This window comes from Orbicella faveolata, unplaced genomic scaffold, assembly GCF_042242905.1.
Source record: "Orbicella faveolata isolate gen_17 unplaced genomic scaffold, um_ofav_v1 contig_24, whole genome shotgun sequence".
NCBI lineage: Eukaryota > Metazoa > Cnidaria > Anthozoa > Scleractinia > Merulinidae > Orbicella > Orbicella faveolata.
The window spans coordinates 13,112,069-13,134,111 of NW_028301552.1; the positions used below are offsets into that span (position 1 = coordinate 13,112,069).

General features: G+C 39.7%; 2 protein-coding genes across 4 annotated transcripts in view; one reads left to right on the top strand and one right to left on the bottom strand.

Annotated features, from left to right (window-relative positions):
* Positions 1-5,566, top strand: part of LOC110052566 (calpain-9-like) — a 21,457-nt gene extending 15,891 nt beyond the window's left edge. The window contains exons 19-21 of one of the 3 annotated variants that reach the window (XM_089292125.1): positions 501-556; positions 2,178-2,241; positions 5,046-5,566. In XM_089292125.1, coding sequence (XP_089148251.1) covers positions 501-556; positions 2,178-2,204 — 83 coding nt within the window. In that variant the 3' untranslated portion in view covers positions 2,205-2,241; positions 5,046-5,566. The remainder of the gene's footprint in view (positions 1-500; positions 557-2,177; positions 2,242-5,045) is intronic. The other 2 variants (XM_089292124.1, XM_020758699.2) reach the window with 2 other exon arrangements.
* LOC110052504 (splicing factor 3B subunit 2-like) lies at positions 5,481-22,035 on the bottom strand. The gene is made up of 24 exons (XM_089292123.1): positions 21,889-22,035; positions 21,618-21,664; positions 20,522-20,570; positions 18,486-19,477; positions 17,952-18,005; positions 17,422-17,547; positions 16,384-16,443; positions 16,211-16,294; positions 16,025-16,108; positions 15,713-15,787; positions 14,046-14,105; positions 13,451-13,501; positions 13,128-13,169; positions 12,734-12,772; positions 12,559-12,620; positions 12,302-12,350; positions 11,601-11,798; positions 9,404-9,592; positions 8,768-8,820; positions 8,231-8,435; positions 7,776-7,799; positions 7,053-7,135; positions 6,358-6,445; positions 5,481-5,729 (listed from the first exon to the last, which is right to left on the bottom strand). Exons 1-24 carry the CDS (start codon positions 21,980-21,982, stop codon positions 5,667-5,669), a joined length of 2,871 nt encoding a protein of 956 aa, XP_089148249.1. The 5' UTR covers positions 21,983-22,035; the 3' UTR covers positions 5,481-5,666.
* Between the last annotated feature and the right edge of the window lie 8 nt (positions 22,036-22,043).

Sequence of the window (22,043 nt, forward strand, 5' to 3'; positions counted from 1 at the left end):
ACTGACCGACCCATTGACTGACCAGCGGGTCAACTGGCCAGCTGACTTAGCGACTTGCCAGCCAACTGGCTGGCTGACCAATCGAACATCCAATCAACTGACTGACCGTCCGACTGGCTGGTAACTTTATTTTTACCATTATTGCTCAAATGTGCAGCGAAATCATCTTGACCATAGTTACATGTAATTGAGGGAAATGGTTAGGAAACTTGGCAAAGTTTTTTGTTGTGTATTTTTGTTTGCTATTTTGGGTTTTGACCCTGCACAAAAGGTGGTTATGTGTGCTCATACAACTAACAAACAGGAGCATTGCGATTATGTAATTCATGCGTAGTCTATGAGGATAAAACAAAAGATGTGTGGGGTCAAGGACCTTCCAACAGAAATCTTAGCCTGTTTGTTTACTTCTTTGATGTTTACCGGCCTTCCTAACCATTTCCCTCTATTACCTATGTCTTGAGTGTATTGCAACTCACCATTTTTGTTTTTGTCCTTTTTAGACGAATTTGATAAGTATGCTGACCGAACCGGAAAAGCCACATTCGGTCTTGATCAGGTGGGGTAGTAGTCTTTTGATTAGCTTTACATAATATATCGGTGCTCACTTATGATCTACTGGAGGCCACACGCATAGGTGACGTTATTGACATTTTTATTTCTTTATTGCTTAAAATTATGGGCTATAACTTAACGAATGCCAGGAATGGAAATAGCATGTCGAAAATTTGTCGATAGCCAAGTTTGAGGTCCCTGGCATTAAAGGATTAGATTCTATGACGGTTTGAATTTTTGAAAAATTAAGATTTGTATAGCAAAGGTGGTTGGAGATTTTCCGAAAATTCAAATTCAACTATGGTCACCTGAACCCAGCTGCAAAAGGCCTCTAGATCCCAGAAGACGGCAAAATGTGGTAAGAACGACAGTGAGACACTCGTCTAACGGCTCGTGTGCTACTTTTTTTTTTCTTACCACGTTTTGATGTCATCTGTGATCTATTACTGAACAGACGCACGGCAATAGAGAATCTATTTGTTAAATAACGTCAATAACGGACGACAAATAAACTGTGAGAGCTTTTGTCGACCTTGTCGAGGTCTGAGTGTTTTTCCCAGAGATGTACCAATTTATCTGATCGTCGATTTATGAGAACGATGTTCTAAATGCAGTGACTTTCTTTTCGCTATGTAACATATGTAACATGTGTCGATGCATGACCCTACTTGTGGGATTTTCTTACCCCATGTGAAATCGGCACCTCTTCGCAGCGGTCAGACACATCAAAGGAAGCTGTAGTATAAGGGACGGACCATTATTTTATTGATTTGGGGGGGGGGGGGGAGGGGTAATGGGCAATCTCCAAAAACAAAAATTCCTGCGCCGCAAAAACTGCTGAAAAAAATCGAGCAGTGGGAGCCGTGGGGGGAAAAATGAGCAAGTGCTTTCTACTACCTAGGTCTGTTTTTTTTATGTTAGAAAAATTCTTGCACAAGCTATTGCCCGCCAACAAATATCATGCACAACCTAAAGTTGAGAAAAAAAATCTTATGCCCTAGAAAATTGCCCAACCCTCAACCCCACCCCCCTCAAAAAATAATGGTCTACCCCTAAATGCCTTCTTTTGGCTTACTTTGGAAAGGCCTTAAGTTATAATTATTTATGTACTTCAAATGACTAGTTGTTTCGTTGTACATTGTCAGTCGTAGAAACAAGTACCGTGTTGACTACTGACGTTTTAAGAGGAGCGGGCCGGGGGGGGGGGGAGGGGGGATTTGGTGTGGGAGTTGAGCAAGGGGAATGGAGGGAAGACGTGATTAGTGGACGAAGGCGAATTTTTCTTAAAGTTGAACGAGACTTGTTCCTACGACATCCTTAAAGTTTTGAGTTTTTACAGGTATCCGATGGTCACGCAATTTTTCGAAATGGAGAGGTTGCGTGACAAGCTAAATACTTTGTCAAAATGCAGTAATGCTGCATTTATTACACGTGACTCATTTCCCTTTTAGTTTATCTCTTGGTTTGTAATCCGCCTTGTCACGCGACATCTGGGAAAGAAAGATCGTGACGTGCGAGCCACCGTCACTTAAATGCATGCGTGATTCATTCACTAATACTTGTGACATTACATTCATCAGACGTGATTTTTTGATTCATCATACGTGATTCTTTTTCCCTTTCAGTTCCTACGTGCCTGTGTTACTTTGTAGTCTGATGAAGACCAACTAATGTCTCGGTAATTGGAATGTAAGCTACGCTAATGTTAATCCAGCTAAGAAAAAAGCATGCTGTAACATTCTTCCCTATGATCTTAACTGTTTAACGTTGCTTTATGTACATGTAGTGCAATAGTTAAGAATTAAACTGCTAGAGCATTCAGACGGAGTGAAAGGTTTAAAATTAAGGAAGGTTATAGAAGGTTAAAAATGCAGATTGCTCGCTGGTAGAGTTAGTTGGTACGACACAGTTAACAAACAACTTTGTCCTCGTGACAATAACAACCCATTGCTTACAACGATCACAAACGCTCGACTAACAAGAAATTCATCTTACTTACGTGAACATCGTATTGGACTCTTGAGTTCACTGCTTTATTGTCTCTACTTTACGCTGTTAAACTACGGAGTGAAGTGCAGTTTGCCGCTTCCGAAACGCGCGCTATGATTGGTCGATGGTTGCCAATTTTCGCCATTTCTCGCCATGCCAATTTTCCAAGCTGTTCCCCCCCCCCCCCCCCCCCCTCAAAAAAAAACGCTGGTGACGCATTTTAAAGCTAGCGCTTAGTCCCTTAAACTCCTGGAGTGGAGACTTTATAGAGGGGATGTCATATCATGGACAGAATTCTCCCATCTGATTGGTTCTTATTGCATAATGATTGGCAGGTAAATGGAGCATGTGCAATGATTGCATAATACAGACGCGTTCTGTTCTATGTAACAAAGAATTTTCAACTCCCCCCCCCTCCCCCCCTCACCTTTGTCCATTCTTGGGAAACCACTGACGGTCTGCAGATGAAATTATGATGACGATAGGACTAAAAGGTCCGTATAATTCCTTAGTGGCGTGAACTAAACCTGCCGATTCATCCCAGAATTGTGTATAGGTGGCTTGTTGCCAATTGAGTTTTCCAGGTTTTTATTCGAAGGATGTTGTAAAAGAAAATTGAAGCGGCCAAAATCACCCAAACAGTTGTTGTGGAAATGAACTTAATTGTTACTACGAGCTTTCTCTGCATCGGTCGCGTCTTGTCGCTTTATGCACCTCAACCAGCATCGTGGCGAAAAAGGAGGAAAAATAACCTCGAAGGACACCGAACAAGCAAAAACGACGCCGACGCTGGGGACAACGTCCGATGAAAAATGAATTTATACGAACGCAGTGAGGTCTGTACACACGACCGAGGTCAAGATTCTCCGATACAGACCGACTAAGCTCGGTTAATAAGATGTTTATTATATGGCAAAGAAGAAAACTTTAATTCGTTCAATAGAACTGGTTTGCTTGCAAACGGAGATGGGTTTAACTTAAACCTGCCGAAATTTGCTCGTCCTCGTTACTTTTTTTTTTGTCGTCAGGTTTTTTGGCACTTCCATAAATGATTGAGATGAAAGCAAAAGAAAACGGTGATATATAATTCGCGATTATCTAGTCCGTAGATCTGCTCAGTTTGTCTCGCGTTGTTGTGGTGTGCTTGAGCTCCCTAATATCTCCAACGAGTGCGCCATATATCATGTCAAGTAACCAGTAAGAAGCGAGCGAAAAAACAAAGGCTTTCTGGTGTGTTCTTGAACTTCTACAAATAAATGTTCTTAATTAGCACTGGGAGTGTTTATGGGAACGGAACTTACCTTACGCACCGAAAGTTCTGGCGAACAAGTGACTCGAAAGATTGAAAGAACCTTGTTGAGGTACAGTTGAATTATGAAAGAATCAGTTTCCGAGGTTATTTTAACGTCTGTTAATCAATTTGACGGACATGACCTTCCTGTGTAATATCTACGATATCAGCCTGTCTTGACAAGAATGTAGACGGCAGTTTCATGTAGCTAAGTTTCAGCCTTCTCCTGGCTAAATTTCTTGGACTTCGTGATTGCTTTAGCTCTTCAAGTCATTTTAGAAAGCAATTCTGAAAGAAGAGCTTAAGGTCCCTTAGCTGAGAAACTGATGGCCTGCCATTGCATTGTTGTGTGAGAGCGTAGTTTCCATTGGTTACAACAAATAGCTCTTTACTGTAGGCGTCCTTTTGATGCCAACAAAACAGGAGTTGGACAATTGTAAACATCTCCAAAATAACGAATTTTTATAGGCTTTGTAGGCTTATTATGTCTCATCCTGGCTGCGCTTCAATCTTTAATTTTATAATCTCCTTTGAGAGTACATTCTTCCAACGTGGCGCATTGAAACAAAAAAGATGTCTTTCGGTGAACATTGTTACTACTTATGAAGGGGTCAAGATGCATGATGAGACAAGACGTAGCAGTCGGCTTGCAAGGCATGCTGGCACTGGCTGCCATAGTACGAACAGCCGGGAGAATTTTAATGTCATTGCTTCGCGTCTTTGATCTGATGGAATTTACTTCCTTCGGTTTCTTATCCATCCTTCTAATAAAGACATGGAACATAACTGGCAACCTAGCCTGCAAAGTTTTTCTACACTGACGGGGTCGTCTTCAGTAAATACCTAATTTTTGACGCGTTTGCCTACGATTGAAGACACTCATGATAGTTGGGACTCCGGAAGTTGGCGGGGGGTGGGGGGGGGGGGGGGGGGTGTTTTTGAAAAAATATCCTGCAAGCATACTTTTATCAAAACATTCTGCCATTCACGCACGTTCAGTGGGCCGGAAAAAAGCATGTTATATGGAAGAAAGAGTATCATTCATACACCATCGTGCCTGTACCAAGTCACCCCCCCCCCCCTCAAAAGTCGAATTGTCCACTCCTAAGCAAACTTGGAAGACGCACTGTACCGTTTGACAATGTAATAACGTGGATCCTTTAGTGCAGGCCAAGGATGTGTTTGAACTAATAACTTTCTATTTGCTTTTCAGTTCATCATGGCATGCGTAACTTTGTGATGTAACCGAAATGAGAAAGAAAAAGTCCCGGAAAACGTCCGCAACAAATCTCAAAGCGTGGATTTGAAGAAAATAACCGTCAAACTTGTAGCTTAGTTAGGTAGCATTTCATAACTTGGTATCATTCATATATCATCTTTTTTCCTTCGGGGGCCTCGACCCTTCTCAGAGTTGTCACGCAACGTGTCCTTTACGCATGTTGCGTGACGATTCCGAGAGTCACGTGTAGGTAAACCAATTTCTTGGTTGTGTCAATTATTCAATCTAATTAAAATTTCAACTCGATCAGTGTGAGCCAAGTTCAATTTTATAAATTAACAGTAAAACCTGAATAACTTAACTGGAAATCAGTTTAAAGGAGTTCGCTGGTGAAGGGTATCCTTAGATAAACTATTAAGACAATTAAAATGTGTGGACCTAGCGACTATCCCTTTTTTATTACTATTACAACTTATTTGTATTTGTAAGCGACGTATAATCTTAAAAAAAAACAAGGGAAATTAAGGTGTTAAACCACACGTTTTGGAGTGTATTGTTGCTAGAACTGTACAAGTAAAAAGAAAAGGTCTTAGTAAGACCACTACATCGTTCTCATCAGAACTTGAATTCTTTGTATTTCTTGGCGGACTTCCCACTGTCTGTGGCTTTCTTCCGTTTCTGCAAAGGATGCAACAGTTTCGTTATTTTCTTAAGCCATCTAAAACTAACTACTGTCTCCTCGCAAAATTGCCCAAATAACTGTTCCAAGAATAGCTAAAATAGACTTTAAAAGAACGTCATCAAACCCAAGAGCAACTGACACTTTAAAAAAGCCTCGTTTAAATTTTCCAGTTCTCTGTAGCCTGAATAGCGATCCTCCCCGCATTTAAGACGCACAAACTTTGAGACGAGAGCAAAATATTGGGGGAGGTAGAGGGGCTAGCTCCCCTAACTCTACTGCCATTTCTTGCTCTACTCTCTATTTTCACGCGGTCAAATCGCAGGAAAGTCTTATTCGTCCGGGAACGGTAGCAACGGAGGCTAAATATCTTGCAACGGGTGACTTTGACTTTAACCAGGCCGCCTGGTTATGCATATTCTCCTTCGTAATAAGAGCCCGCTCCCAGTTTATCTTGTGTTTATCTTCAGTTTATCTCATTGGTGTCATATCTTAAAATAATTTGATCCTGGAATTGGAATTGGAATTTGGAGGCCCCACTGACTCTTGTGAAAACCTACTATCGCATTATTGCTTGTTATTTCCGGTGTTTTTTGTTGCCGATAGAAATGGCATTGTGACGCTCACCTTTTGTTTAGCAGCGTGCTCTGCCACCATGTCACTAAGGTCCTCTTTTTGTAGTTGGCTTTCTCGTTCCTTCAGCTGTTCCTCGTATCTGAAATGCACCAAGACGGCAAATTCAACGATGGCGTCAAAACCCGGGGGCACTGCCTATAATGGCCTATACGGGGAGGCGCCGCTCGAAAGGCGTACCTTTTACTTGCTTCAGTAATATACCAGGGTAGGGATTTCACAAGTTGACGTGTGTGAAAGGGCAGAGAAATCTGTCTTTTGTGTCCAGCGTGAACATGAACCGAATATAAAATACTTGTTCTTCTGGTTTTGCTTGATGTTCTCTGGTAATATTGTTCATTAACTTCATTCCAAGAGTTTAAAAAAGGGACGTAGTGTTCTTGAGAAGGTATGTTAAAGGGGTACCATTTATGTCAAAATGGTATACAAAAGGGAAAGGGGCAGGGCCTTAGGGCGGAGCCTTCCCGTATAAAACCTTGTAGGGTATCCCCCTGCGGGGAAGGGGGGGGGGGGCCGTCAAAACTTTGTGTACCGAACAAAATCCCATATTAATGATTTTATTGATCCGTGCGACGTCCGGGATCGGTTGTCACTTGGCGCGGGAAGATCTGATTGATGGATCAATTCCATCACAGGTTTCTTTTGTGTGATTACCAGTGCGAGATGTGCACACATAACTAGAAACTAACCTGGCCTGCATAGCAGCAGGGTCCAACTCCAGTTCACTTGGGTCCAGTGCTACCTCGACACCTTCTGTCAATGGCGCTCCCGCCTGGTAACGACAGTGGGAAAAGTCAGTTGGAAACAAACTTGAAGACCTAATCTTTCTTGAGTACTATACGTTAAACTGCAGGGCCTGGATGTTCAAAACTCGATTTAACTAATCCAGTATTTGCGTGAATTGGATAACAGTGTTACAAATTAGAAATACAAATTAGTGAGGTTTGTTTTTTTGTATTTTCTGTTCTTCCGATTTGGAGTTTGTCTAATCTCAAACTATGCAAAATGTTTGCAATAAAAAATATTTTTGTACGAGGGAAATTTGAACACCGAACCACATTCAATCCTGGATTAGTGTTAATCGGCTTTAAAACAAACCGGCCTGTCCTAGGACTACGCAAAATTATAGCGTTATTTCTATTGCAGTTTCTTTTTTACAGTCACGCCGTTAAGTGACGCAAGATCGACCAGGCAAGAGACAGAACGCAATGTCTACAAAGGAAACTTCGGTCCGTCTCTTTCGGTATGGTCTATACCTTGTTCAGCTGGTTCTCCTATTAAAATTTCAACATTTGGGACGTCAATTGTGTAAACTGAGAGATAAAGCGAGACTAATATAAACTTGACCACTGTCTCCTTGAACTTTATTAATAACACCAGCATGATTTAAAGGACTCATCAACTAAACTTACCTTTCTGGGAACTCCAGCAGCTGCCTACAAAACAAAACAAAACAAAACAAAAAAAACACACATTTAAAATGACCTGATCAAAAAAGGTGCGGACCAAAACCGTCGAAAAGGGAAATTGACATGTACAGCCACCCATCTTATAAGACTGTCAGTGTACAATAGATGTACTGATAAAAATTAAACCTCGTTTCGCGAAGGTATATTAAAAGCTGACAAACCTGTGGTAAAGGGGTGGGGGTGGGGCGAGAAAAAGAGCCCCACTCTTTTTCTCTGTAGAAAAAGAGGGGGACTGGTAGTTGTTACAAAGAAAGTTGAACACACTACTTCCTTGATTGCTTCCACCGCAGGAACATTCACCGCCCTTCTTGCCGAGACTAAAAACGTGTCATGTTATTTTACAACAACGGTTCGTGCTGCGCGCGCAGAGAGAACATCCACTACTTATCACAACTTACCGACGTTATGTCGTACACATGCGCAGATCCCATCATAGCAGCACCGACGTTCACTCTCTTCTCCGGCAACACCGTGTACAAGGTCTGCTGTTCGGCACCAGTCTCCATAGCTTCCTCGATATTTTTCCTCTTTCGCAGCTCGATCATGTCCGGTGTCTCCATGCCAGCTGGTATTGACGTCAGTCCGCTAGGCGTGATCAGACCGCTGTACAAGACGCGAGGAAAAAAATTGAACTAACAAAAAAAACAACGAACTAACGCAAAATTCTGAAACTGGCCTTTGGGTTTATTCCCATCCAAACGTTTGCGGGCACTCTGATCCAAACAGTACGGTACAAAGTTCTAAACTTAACGCCAGGGTCGAATATATAAGCTCGCCTTCTCGACCCAGCGTTTCTTTTTTAAATTAAACAACTTTACTTAACTGTCAAATGTATTCAGTACTGTTGCGCCGGCTAATTGGGGACACTGTAAATAAATAACCGAATATTGCAACTGGAACATAAACTATCACTTATTGCAGTGTGGAGAACTTACGTGTCAGCTGGAGTGATGAGGCCAGTTTGATCTTCCTCCTCTTCAGATTCCTCCTAAAAAATTGAGATAACACAATCAATCAAAGACGTGCTCCCGAATAGACAAATTTCGACATATAAAAATTCAGCCTAAAACAATAGACCTCAGTGCGAGGCTCTGGGGAATAACTACAGAGTTTGCGGGGTTTATCTCCCAGAGCCTCGTACTGAGGTCTATTGTTTTAGGCTGATTTTTAATAGATCGAAATTGGTCTAAATTGCAGACACCGAAAAGGGATGTTAAAAGTCAGAAAGTTTCCCGTTTCAAGAATCCACCTTTCGAGGAGCATAGCAAGCTTGACAAAGCAGCAATCATGAATCAGACTCCATCGTAAGATCGCATGCTTCTCTGACAGAAGCAGAAAGCAAACACCGTGCGTGACAACAGAATAGCTACTGTGAAGGTCACAAGTGGGTTGATGGCTCATATTCTTTTTTTTTTTCCAACAACAAATAGATGCGTCTGAAGAAAGGCAGCACTTTATTGCGCCAGGAATAAAAGTTTACCGTATTTCCTATTTCTTAATTACTATAAATAACTACCTTGTACGTCTGTTTAGACAAGTCACGCACACTTACGTGACAAAGTCGCACATACCTCCGACTCGGACTCCTCCTCAGACTCAGACTCCAGCTCACCCCAGGGCTGGCTCTCAATCTGTTCGTCTTCCTCCACCACAGGAGCCTCCTGCTGTTGAATGCCGAACACGTCACCGTACAGAGGCTTCCCCTGCTCATCCACTGGAGGCTTGCCCCAGCCCCCCGCATGATAACCAAATGAGGCGCCCTGGAAACAGCACATCAATAAAGCTGTTAATTTTCAAAAGAAATCAACATCTTACCGGCGAAATTCACAATTTTTACACTGACTAATAATGACTGCCACATAAACGCATTTAGTTTAACTCTTGTCGCCAATTTGTGCACGAATCCCCGCAACACAGATTTCTCTCTTAATCTTTGGGTGACACTGCGGCTTCATCTTGTATCGTAAATGTATTACGCTGACGAACTAATCAATAGGCCCTTTGCAGCATAAAATTATCAGCTATAACTTAAAGAACGCCAGAAATAGGAAAAGCATGTCAAAAATATCAAATTGTCCAAGTTTGAGACCCCTGGCATTAAAGAGTGAGATTTTGTGACGGTTGGAATTTTTTTAAAAAAAATTAAAAATTACGAAGATTTGTATGGAAGAAGTTGTTAGAGAGCAAACCCTTGCTCTCAAGCAACATAGCAATATTGTCACGTGACCCCAGCTACAAAGGGCCTATTATTCGTGTCAGATGGATTGTTCGAGAACGACGATAAATATAGTCATGGGCCACTTCAAAGTCCCTAATCTAAACGATAGCCTAACTAGTTAGACGAATAATTAACAATTATTCCATGAGCGCGCGTTGGATATGAGATGGTAAATAGCCAACGAGGCCCGTAGGGCCGAGTTGGCTATGACCAATCTCATATCCAACAAGCGCGAATGGAATAATTGTTTTATTAAATTCGTTGCGTTTGTATACTTGGAAATTATAGCTTAATTTTATTGGGTTTTAATTTTACAAAGCGACCGGAAGTCGATGTGGCGAAAACAACAACAAGTGGGAAATCACATGACATGCGCGCCGTTTGTAAAATTAGTTGAATGAAAAATTTGAAAGCGAAGCAAGCGAATTTGCTGAATGAAATTACAATCAAGTAGAATTCAAGGAACGTATATCAAATGAAGGAGATATAAACTTGTGCAGAAAGTTTGAAAAGCGTTCAAGTTCGAGTCATGGAGAAGAGTCGAATAATTGTGTACTTGCACATTGCCGTTGTAATAACGCTGCGGAAAACTTTGATCGCCATGCGACACAGACGTTGTGCTTTCAGAATTCCCATGCTTTGAAAGCCATGGCATTTCGAGCTGTATGGGTGGAGTTCACTGTTGGCCAGATTCAGAATCAGAGACAGAAACTATCTTGGCGCCAGATTCATCTTCAGAATCTCCGAGGCCACCCTGATGGTCTTTCGTGGCTGGTAAAGAACCGGGCTTACTTCGGTTCAGCTCAAAACACTCAACTCCTTGAGGTGTTTTTCGCAAGGACAGCAATGATGCCTGTTTTCCTGAGGCCTTTTACAAATGCTCTAATAATTTATTTGCCTGGTCGGAGATAACGGAAAACGGTTTGTTGTGCGGCGGCGTGCGAAGGAAATGATCAATGGCGGCTCTCCTTATGGATTTAATCGACGAACTTTTGCAATACGTGCCATCTTTCTTCCTCGCAGACTTGTAAAAACACTTCAAACAAACATTCAGTTCTTCTTTTGACATTGCTTATATCGGTTTCGAAAATTTGGTGCCACCAGGACTAGCAAGCCATTCTGTTAAGGTAAACATTGTTTTTGTTACATAATCTTCATGAGTGCGTAAAATCTCGACTGTCATATCTTAATTTTGCAACTTTTCGAGGAAACTTAACGTATACGTACCGTTAAATTATCTTATCTCGAACTTTGTGGCTTTTTTGTTACTGGGAATTCGAAGGCATCGTCCATAATTTCCTATATTTCTTCTGTAGATAGCTCACCGAATCTGTTTTTTTCGTCCATGTTTTTCTCGACGAAACTTGGCTTCCCGCGAAAAAGTTTATGCCGAGCGACATTTGTCGCATTCATTTCCATATAAGGTCAAACGCAGGTATAATGGCTGGTAACCGAGATCCAGTGAGCCAATCAGAAAGCTAGAATTGCATTATCCGAGGTTGAGAATTTAATAATATTTAAGAAATGCCTAAGACTGAGCCTTTTCTTACCTCAGGTATTGGTGCATTTAGACCAGGGATCTTGAGGTTGGGGTAGGAGGGAGGAGGTCCATACCTCTGCATGGCTATTAACCATGGCGGTGGAACCAGATGATTGTTAGGTCCTATCGGCATACCAAGGGCTGTTCTTAGGTCATCTGACAGATCGCCTGGCTTCTTTTCTTTCAGTCGTGTTTCAAACTCTTTTCCCTGATGATCAAAATGTACGACAATCACGATTATCATTTTCGTCAGCCTCCCATAGAACAAAACCCTTTGCAGCCTGCAGAAGTGTCCACTAAGCAGAGGTGTGGGAGGTTCGAAATGTACGTTTGTAACGTGCCAAGGAATATGAGCAAGTGTTCCCTGGTGACAAAACGTCAGAGTACCAGAACATGTGCAAAGGTAGGTTAGAGCCAGTTGAAAGAATGCTCCGCTCTCACTCGTTGAAAAGGCATTATATGGCGCTTTGCTTTAAGGTAAATTAACAAATTTTGCACATGGATCATGACTTAGTGCCTTTTCAAATTAAGAACCACAAAAGTAAGAGGTTTTTAAGGCGCTTCACTTTTCACTTGTAAGGAAAATATAAACGCAAATATAGTCAATAACGCTCTGTGTGGAATCTATGTCAGAGAATCAATTGATTAAATCTCCAACAGCGATAGAATAGAAGGTGAATGCTTTCATGTTTGGAAACACACACAACCTACCTCATAGTAAAGATCACCGTGAATTAACATTTTGGGTTTTGTTTGCCATCTGCAACGAAAATACCGATACAATCAGTAAATCGACAGACAAAGTGGGACAAACGTTCTCAGCACTAAATTCAAATTGGAAAGCAAGAATGTTACAGTCTTCTATTAATTGAGCTTTCCTACTTGTATCCAGTAAAACTGTCAGGAACTGAATATGACAATCCAAAGATTAAGAAGGATTATGTACTTAAAAAAACATTAAGACTCACTTGAAAAAGGCGTCATGAAGCTTTTGATAATCAATATCAATCTTTCCCATCTTTGGTCGAACCTACAAAACAATATCACATTTTACAATTACATTCCAACACATACACACATGTAGTACTATACCATCACACAAGAAAAACGAAAATATTTAAAACAATTGTAACTAAGTTTTACCTTCTCTCGCATCTTTGCTTTCATGGTTTTTTGATCTTCCTGCAACGAAAAGATCAGACAATATTATTTTGATAGTATTGCTCTTGTAAATCACTGGTTCCAGGTTGAAGTCCTTTACCTTGCCATGAACTTCAGACATAAACATTAATTATCAATTTCAGCACCTTGTCCCAAAGGCTACGCAAATAGTCAGTTTGACTGTGTTTATTTCAGAATGTTTGTTTCTGTTGTTTGAGGGGCTGGTTTCAGTGCCTCAAGAACTTTGTTTGTCCATTAGAAATCTCACTATAAGTCTTCTCCTATGCCTGCATTCTGCACTAAATATTAAATATCACTTTCCAAGTGACCTGCCATGATTGTTTATTTGTTTCGTAGTCTAGTGCCAAGTAATTACCTTTTCTTGCATTGCTTCTCTCATTTCCATGATTCCAGTTTTCTGTCAAAAGAAACAAGAAATGTAATTGTTATCAAGAATAGTTTGGAAAGAACTACCTTTGGATTTATTCTCTATTTTTTGGCCACACAGACTGAAACTGGTTTGTTTCCGTCAAACTTGACACTAGATCTAATGACACTATATCTAAAAGTTGATCAAGTATTAAAAAAACCAAAATTTTCTAAACCAACAAATAAATGTTCTAAATAGAAATTTGACAAACATGCACAATTACAATTCTCAACAATGGGAAGAAGTGCAATAACTGATTCAATACAAACCTTGATGAATTCTGGCAGTTCAAACGGTGGTTTCACAATCCCTCTTTTGCCCTGGAAACCACAACAAACAATCACATTGTAGTTTATCTCCAAGGAAAAATATCTATAGAGTACGGTGACTTAGCAGTAAAGGGTGCCATTCATTCGATGAAAAATTATTTTGAGACAAGGGAAACTATTCTTTCCAATGGCTAATCTGGTTACCATGGACAGATCTTTTTATTCTTTCCATAGCCATAGGAATAAATATTTCTCTTTTTTGATTCATTTTATAACACTGATGTAAACTCTGTAAATTGTGCATAATAATAAAGAAGTTGAACTTATGGTGAAGTTCTTGCTCCACCATACACTGCAATCTGCAATCTTCACTTAACTAAAACAATGAGTGCCTTAAAATCATAATAACCAACTAATATGTAAAGGCATTGTAAGATGCAGGAGTAATTGAACATTCTCTTGCCCTGCATGTAGAGATGCCATCATATTTTGTCTCCCAGCCACACAAACACTGAACAGAGAAATGATACTTGTTCAGCTAAAAAGGTGTGTCTCTGGCAAGCTGCTTAGTGCACATGGAGGTTTGTAACCTTACCTGAAGATATTTCCTCTTGAAACACCAATGTCTGGGCACAGGAACTGAATTGCGGCATGACTGAAAAATACAGCAACAAAGAGATCAGCCAACTTCCATTTTATTTTTTTACTTCTACAGAAAGTTTGATGCCAAAGACGTCTTAATGGATGAGAGTTAGGCACATTTTGCTGCTGAATTCCAGCCTCTCATCATTACACAGCAAGTTTGTCACAGATTGTCATGAAGCCCATTATACTTGACCTGTACAATTTGCAAATAGTACAAATAGTCTATATCTGTGGTTTAATAACAATTTGGTCCAAAAATTTATACAGTTTTAAATCCAGGTGTGCTCTTCGGTTAAGAATAAATTCACTACCTGAATTTTAGAACATGATGTCCACTGATTCAACATTGCAGCAATTCTCAACAACACCTTTTCTGTTAAGACACCCTGCGAGCAGAGTCTCCTTTGACCTTCCTTGAAAAATTAGGAACTTCCCCTTCCCTATTTTTCTAGCAAGATCGAAGGAGACTCTGCTTGCAGGTTACTGTTAAGGGTAATGTGCTGACAATGTAATCTACAAGTTCAGTTAAATGATCTGCTCTTATAGGAATGAGTAATGTCAACTACATGTGCTCTTCCCACAAAGAAATGCATTCACTGGGCAATAGGATACACACCCAGTGAATCAAGGTGTGGGATATTCAGTTTCAAGAAAGGCTAACCTACCAACAATTAAATTATTATGATGATCATAATGTCAAAATGCCATAAAATGGCAGTTTGCCACTGTTTGATTGACATTCATGGTATTTCATTGTAAAGAAAGGAGAAACCATAAATCCTTGATCAAGGTTCATACTCTTTCTGGGCTTTTGAAATTCCATGGCTTTCCATGACCTTTTCCATGATCTTTCCGAGTTTTTCATGACCCATGTTAAGCAGTTGTTCTCAAATTATTGTCAAAACAATCTATTATTTACGATATTTTCCCACATTATGATGCATAACATACGTGGTAGTGTGTGTGTGTGTGTTTTTTTTTTTACTGGAATGAACTGGTTTTCTGACTTGTCTGTTGTTTTTTCAACTTTTGATTTTTTTTTCCTGTTCATTCTCGGAAAGTTTATTACTTTGCCACAACTTTCCATGACTTTCCATGACCTACACTTCAATTTCATGACTTTCCAGGCCTGGAAAACAAAATTATACAATTCCAAAACATTCCAGGTTTTCAATGACCCATACGAACCCTGTTAATAATGAATGACCAAACTCATTATTTCCCCTTCAGTCTATATACTGCACTGAAACACCACAAACTTCAATCAAAAACTGGTGACCATTGCAGGGTGATCTTATAGGCTTACAACTTCAGAACAACTTTTCCCAAATCAGATGTACATGTAGAATTTGTATCTTATGGGCTTAGAACTACAAAACAACTTTTCCCAAATCAGATGTACATGTAGAATTTGTATTACTTGCATGAGTGATTTGCTACTGTGGCAGTCAGCTTGACATGGTCATCAATAGTGTACACAGATATAAAATGTTCTACCCCCCTAGTGAAGATGTAACAGGTATTACTAGCCAGGCAAGAAAACCTGTTATCAACCTTGGCCCTCTATGTGTTCAGATGCACTGAAGGAAACAAAATTTTGGTACAACAGAAATTTACCTTTAGGAAGACAAGAAACTTTGGATCATGTGCAGTAACATCATGCATCTCAACCACATCAGGTCTTGGGACTAACTGTAGAGAAACAAATAACACCAACTTACATTACAGAAATGCAACACAGTGTACATGAAACACAACATTGAGAAAACTCGCTGGCAAAGTTTTAAATTTGTATGCTTGTCAAATTTTATTAGACTTCTTAAATTTTATTTCATGAAATGATGCCTTTGTTTAACATATTACAGTTTTGAACAAAGCACCCACTGAGAGTGCTGTGTTGATTAACAGCTGTGATCAAACCAGACAAACCTGTTTTAGTTCAGCCACACTCAGTCTGTTCATCTTTCTCAGTTTCTTCTTGGAAAGCTTAGGTTGCTCATCTTCAGCTTTTTTCTAAAACAAAATTTAAAAAAAAAAAAAAAAACACTTGTAGCTTTACTGTTCAAAACTTCAAAATTCTAAAATTAACAACTAATATAAACTTTTCACTCTTACCACCATGTTTTCATCATCGTCGTCATCGTCATCATCATCATCATCATTTGTGAGATCTTTAACTTCACTTTTCTTTGCCTCCACCTGCAATACCACAAGGCAAATCCTTCAACAAAGTTTGTCATGATCTAGATATTACAAAATACTCATACAGGTACAGCTGTTCTACTTACAGTTTCTTCCTTTTTGTCTGTCTTTTTCTGTGCTGCTTCGTTTTCCACTGGATCTGAGAGCTATGTCAGTGAGAGAGAGAGACAGAGAGAAGAAAATGACAATATTATTATAATAGTAAAATACTTACCAGAGCACACAAAAGAATATTGCAAATATATAAAAGCCCTAGCATTTCTTTTGAAGCTCGTAATATCAACATTAGCTCTAGGTTATCAGACCTCCTCCTAGAGCAGTTTTGGACAACCACAAATCTGTTGACATCAAGTGGGTTGTTCAAGGTACAAATATGTACAGTGCACAGTATAAAGCTTAGCAGCTAGAACTAGATTTATCAAAGCCAAGCATTGCTTTGACAATAACAATCTTTATGTGAGTCAGGGAAGGAAAACAATTTTGAAATTATTACAGTTGAGCCTGTGGGAGAGATATTCTTTAAAAAAAAAAAAAAAAAAAAGGCATACAAGCGAGGCGAAAGGGTCAATACAAAGCAAAATTGACCCTTGTGCCTCATTTGCACGTCAAACCGCTGATAACTGTGATAACAGCTATTGCCCAGTGGCCCAGTAAATTTCAGTTTTCAGTTGCTCACACTAAAATATTACTTGTCTATGACCAATAGGCATGCAAGGCTCATAAATTGTGTACCTTGTCAACTGCATCATTTTCTATGTACTGTCAGTGATAGACTGTAATAGAGAACAAATGCAAGCAAAGTATACTTGGATTCTAAATTAATCCATGCTTTCAACTCATTGTTTTGTTCATCTTGCAGTCTTGAGGTTTGAAATTGATTTTGATTGGAAATTAGCACTAACAAGACTACTGAGGCTCACTTCACTATCCCACCGGACCACCAAACTTCCACTTTTACCTGCCTAAGAGCAAAATTTACTTGCCCTGGTAATTAGACAGCTCTGGGTTTCTCCTGCCACTTAGTAGCCACTGGAACATCACAGGGGACTAGAAACATTCATGGCTTGAACAGCAATGGGAAAATACTAATATTAGATATTGTAGCCAAACAGATTAGACAATACCTTAAATGCTTCAAAAATCTTGGCAAATGCTCTATAGTTAGGATCCAGTGGACTGATTGACTCTGTGACATATTCCACCTCAACATCATCTGTTTCTTCCACATCAAGTGGCTGCTCCTGAACAAACTACATTCAATCACAAAAATTGAGAGAGAAAAACAAAACAGTCAGATAGGTTCAAACAATTTTGCAGCTTAATTTTTTTTATCAACAGACACCCACAAGAGCTGCTGCACCTGCATTAAGTTTGAGAGTATGGTAAGTCAGTCCAGAGCTTTATTAGGCTAGCTGGAACATCACATATTAATTAGAAACATTACTGTTCTCTGTGCCTACCAGAGGGGAGGGTTACTTAACAGTATCTTTTTCAAGTTACCCCAAGCACTTTGTCAGCTTATGAATTGGATAAAGCTAAGTGGAGTGAAGCTCTGTGAGAATACAACTTTATAACTGCACTTCTGTAAGACGCCATTTCTACTGATCATAACTGCACAAGAGTCTTTATGTTAGACATTAATAACCAGACTCACCTCAATTTTCTTCTTTCTCTTCTTCTTCTTCTTTCTCTTTTTCTTGTCTTTGCTCTAAGAAGAAAGGAATTATTAATAATACTCACTTAGAGCACATTAAAATGAATTCAATATTTCACAGCTGAAAAACTACCTCTCATGAATGAAGTACCCTACTGTAAACCAGTTGTGGTGCAACCTATACCTTAATTTATTTCAGAAGTCATTTATCTCGAGTTTTAAAGCCATTCTAAAACTTGATTTTGCTTGGAGCATGGGAGGTCTCCAATGTACCACTATCAACCCTCCCTCCCCCCCCCCCCCCCTTGCCACTTTCATTAGAATAGGAGCACTTACTGGAATAGGGAATCTCACCTCAAAAATACGTTTACATGTAACTGGTCACCTTTGATTTATTGCAGGCACTTTTCAAAATGAGGACACTAAATAGAATTATTTAAGATTGACATAAAAAAACATATTTTTCTTCCAACACACAAAATTGTAAATATCTGGGATGTAGTTTTATTTCCCAAATTCGTCTACTCTGCATACTTCTGCAGGTTGTGGTTGGTCAGCTTCGTCATTGTCCATCCTCTGTTCATCATCATAATACTGGTAATCAGCTTCTTCCTCTGCCTCCTGTGGTAGATATCTCTCATTCGCCATCTCCAGCTCCACTTGCTGGGATTCACGGGCCCTGTCTTTGGGAGGAAAATAATTGTCCTGTTCCTCCGCAGGAGGATAATCTACCATCACCCATGGCTCACTGTCGTCATAAGAATCTTCCTGGTATTCTTGAGAATAAGCCTGCGACTGTGGAATAACTTGCTCGTTAGGCGTGTAAAACTCATCTGCCTGTTGCGCATTGACTGGGGTAGATTCCTGCATCCAAGGCGTTGATGAATCTTCTGCTGAAAAATTTCCCTCCGATGTGAATTGTTCGTGATCAGGTAAAGGAGCTTCTGACACTTGTTGTTCGACTTGAATTTGTACTCCTCGACTTTGTTCATCAGGGATTTGTTCATCAGGGATTTGTTCATCATGGATTTGTTCATCAGGGATTTGCTCATGTTGGAACTCTTCTCCTTGAATCTGTTCATCTTGGACTTGCTCATCTCGAGTTTGTTCATAAATACTATCTGGCTGATAAACAGCTGTGTCTGGGACTTCTTCTTGAGACAATATCCTTGGCTCCTGATCGTGATCGGCCACAGCACGATCTGAAAATTCTTCTTGCACTGATGCTTCCTCCTCTGCTTGCTCAACGTAACTTTGCTGCTCGGGTTGCACTGGCAAGTTGTCACCTACAACAGTCTGTGGCTCTAGTGGTGGTCTTTCCTCTGAAATTACAATTGGTGCTGGAATGTGAGGGAAATTCTCTGTTTTCACAATGACAGGATAATGTTGCTCTGAATGATGTATTGGTAGATGAGTCTGTGTTATTGGTAACATCACATGCACAGGTTTTGCATCTTCGTCTTCTTGAAAATGGGTTTCTTGTTCAATGGCAATAGGTCCCTCTTGAGCAGCATGTTCAGGCTCAGCTGCAAAATAACAACTTATTTAGTGAGCACAATACAACCTTTGCTTTTAAAACAAAGCCACTTCAGACTAACAACGCAGAGAACCCAAGGACATTCTCAAGGGCATTAAATCTTATTTTTCAAGACACCACTCTCACTTGAGAAAATCTATCTTTTTCTACTTTTTGAGTTACAATGTATATGAAGTACATTTAACTTGATATACATGTATTTATATGCATGTGTCAAGTACAACTCAAAACATATCAAAGTTATGATGCTAGACGATCAAATAAAACAAAAAAAATTCAATAACAGCACATAGAACATGTTCAGGGATTTCTGTTAAGTACTTTTGAGCCCATTGTTTCTTTGTATCCTTACTGTTCCTGAAACTTGTGTCACAATGTCACATATTAAGTCAAAATCCACACAAAAAAGAGGAAGTTGATAAAAAAGACTCAAGATTCTTGGACACTTTTCAGTTACATGTAAGTTTGCCTGAACAATCATTCTTACTAACCCCCTGAGCCTCCTGGGAAATTTTTCTACAATGTTATCAACTGGTGGTGACAGGATCGGGAAGTCTAAAACTCTGATGGAAACTAAACTAACGATCAAGTTACTGATGCACTACTGAAGTCAACTTAGTGGATGACAAGGGAGGATCAATGAGGGATACAGGCTATTTCAGTCTACACCAGACTCAAAAAAAACCTTGAATTCCAGCTTGCTCTTGGGACAAGTAGCTCCAATATTTTGCTTGTCCTGGGCAAGGCTTAGTTTGCTCTTTTAATGATTTAGTTGACAGATGACTTGCCTGACCTCTTGCCCATTGAGCAAATGAGAATGACAAGTTACTTGCCCAGAAGGAGAATCTACACTGCACTTATCCCAGACGAATGGACAACACTTTTTTCTAGTCCTGTATATGTATACAAAGAGTATAATTTACACCACATCAACAGGATGCCATTACACCAACCCCTTTTTTACCTCTTTGGTAAAACAAGCACAAAGGAAAATTTTGCTTTTCTCAATATTTATAAAACGTTGCAAACTAACCTTCAGGAGGGCCACCTTCTTGGAATTGAGTTGGTTGAGGATTTGGTACCTGAAACATTTAGATAATATTAATAATAGCTTGAGCCTCTAAACAAATAATTTATCTATTACAGAGAAAATAAATATTATGAACAACCTGGTGTGTCAGAAATCTCATGTAGACATTCATGGACACTGTAAAAACAGCTCATCAGCTTTTATCATCATTCACACCACTCAATTAACAACAAATTTAAAAAGTAAAGTACCCTGCCCAACTTGATGGATCATTTTAATAGGTTGGTATATGACCTACATAATTAATTCTGCATTCACTTGATCCATACTACTCCACACACAAATGGCTTTCATGAAAAGAACCCTGGCATAGTCAATCAAACCTATTGAACAGAATTTCAATTGAACTCAATCAAACTGAATCTGACTCAATCCATAGATTGACTTCGATCTAGTTAAGCAATCAAAACCGAACTCAAACAAAGTTTGGTTGCCAGTCAAACATAATCTAATGGATTGAGTTCACATTGGGTTTTCTTTCTCTAATGGGGTTGGATTGGTTCAGAAATCAAACTCACATGAGCTATGGTGTTCAATTTCATTCAATTGCCAAACTCAGTCGAACTCAATCCAAAGATTGAGCTTGATTGAGTTTGATTTCTGGGAGTCTGATTGACTATACTGGGATAGAACTCTCAAAACTGTAAGCATAACTAAGTCTGGGGTTATATCAAATCTTGCCACTAATCCCTCCAGTGGGATTACCGAAGCTGTTGTCATGATGTCTCCAGACACCACACATCAACACAAATTTAAACCTGATTGTTTCCATGGCATTAATTGTGCTCAAGATGACAAATGACATACATGTAGAGGTGAATTAAGCAATTTTGGACAACATGAAACGAGCTATAGGTGGCAAACTACAAGCAGGCGGCAATATGGTTCTCATTTAACATTGTTTTGAATGCTCTTTTGATCATCAGACCTTACCTCGAGCTCATCTGACATCAAGCAAGCCAAGCTAAGTACAAAGTTAAGCTATAAAATAAGCTTGAAAATCTACATAAGCTTGCATAACTTGACGCTTGAACCTTACCGACACAAAATAACTGTGAAGTCTTGCTATCAACTCCGCCTTCAAACCTTGGAACAAAAATAAAAACAGTAAGAAATAAGATAAATGTGATTTTAAGCTCGGTAAGTCTGTAGAATTTCTGCGTGCACGTGGTTCACCAACAAATTAAGCTTATAGCTTAATACATTCGAACAGACTGGAAAGTTGCAGTATGACTTCGCCAACCAACAAAGCAAAAACCATCTCAATCAGTTCAATTTAAGGCAAAGGAATGACTTATTTCCTAATCTACCTGAGGTTTGTAGTCCAAGCGACGATAACCGAGCTTTTAGTTCAACAACTTTCAACTTTTTCAGCTCCTCCAAAGAAGGGATCTCTTCCTCCATGTTGGATGTTGCGGCCTCGCGACGTTGCCGCGATGGATCATGGGTGCTTTTACCGTGAGAC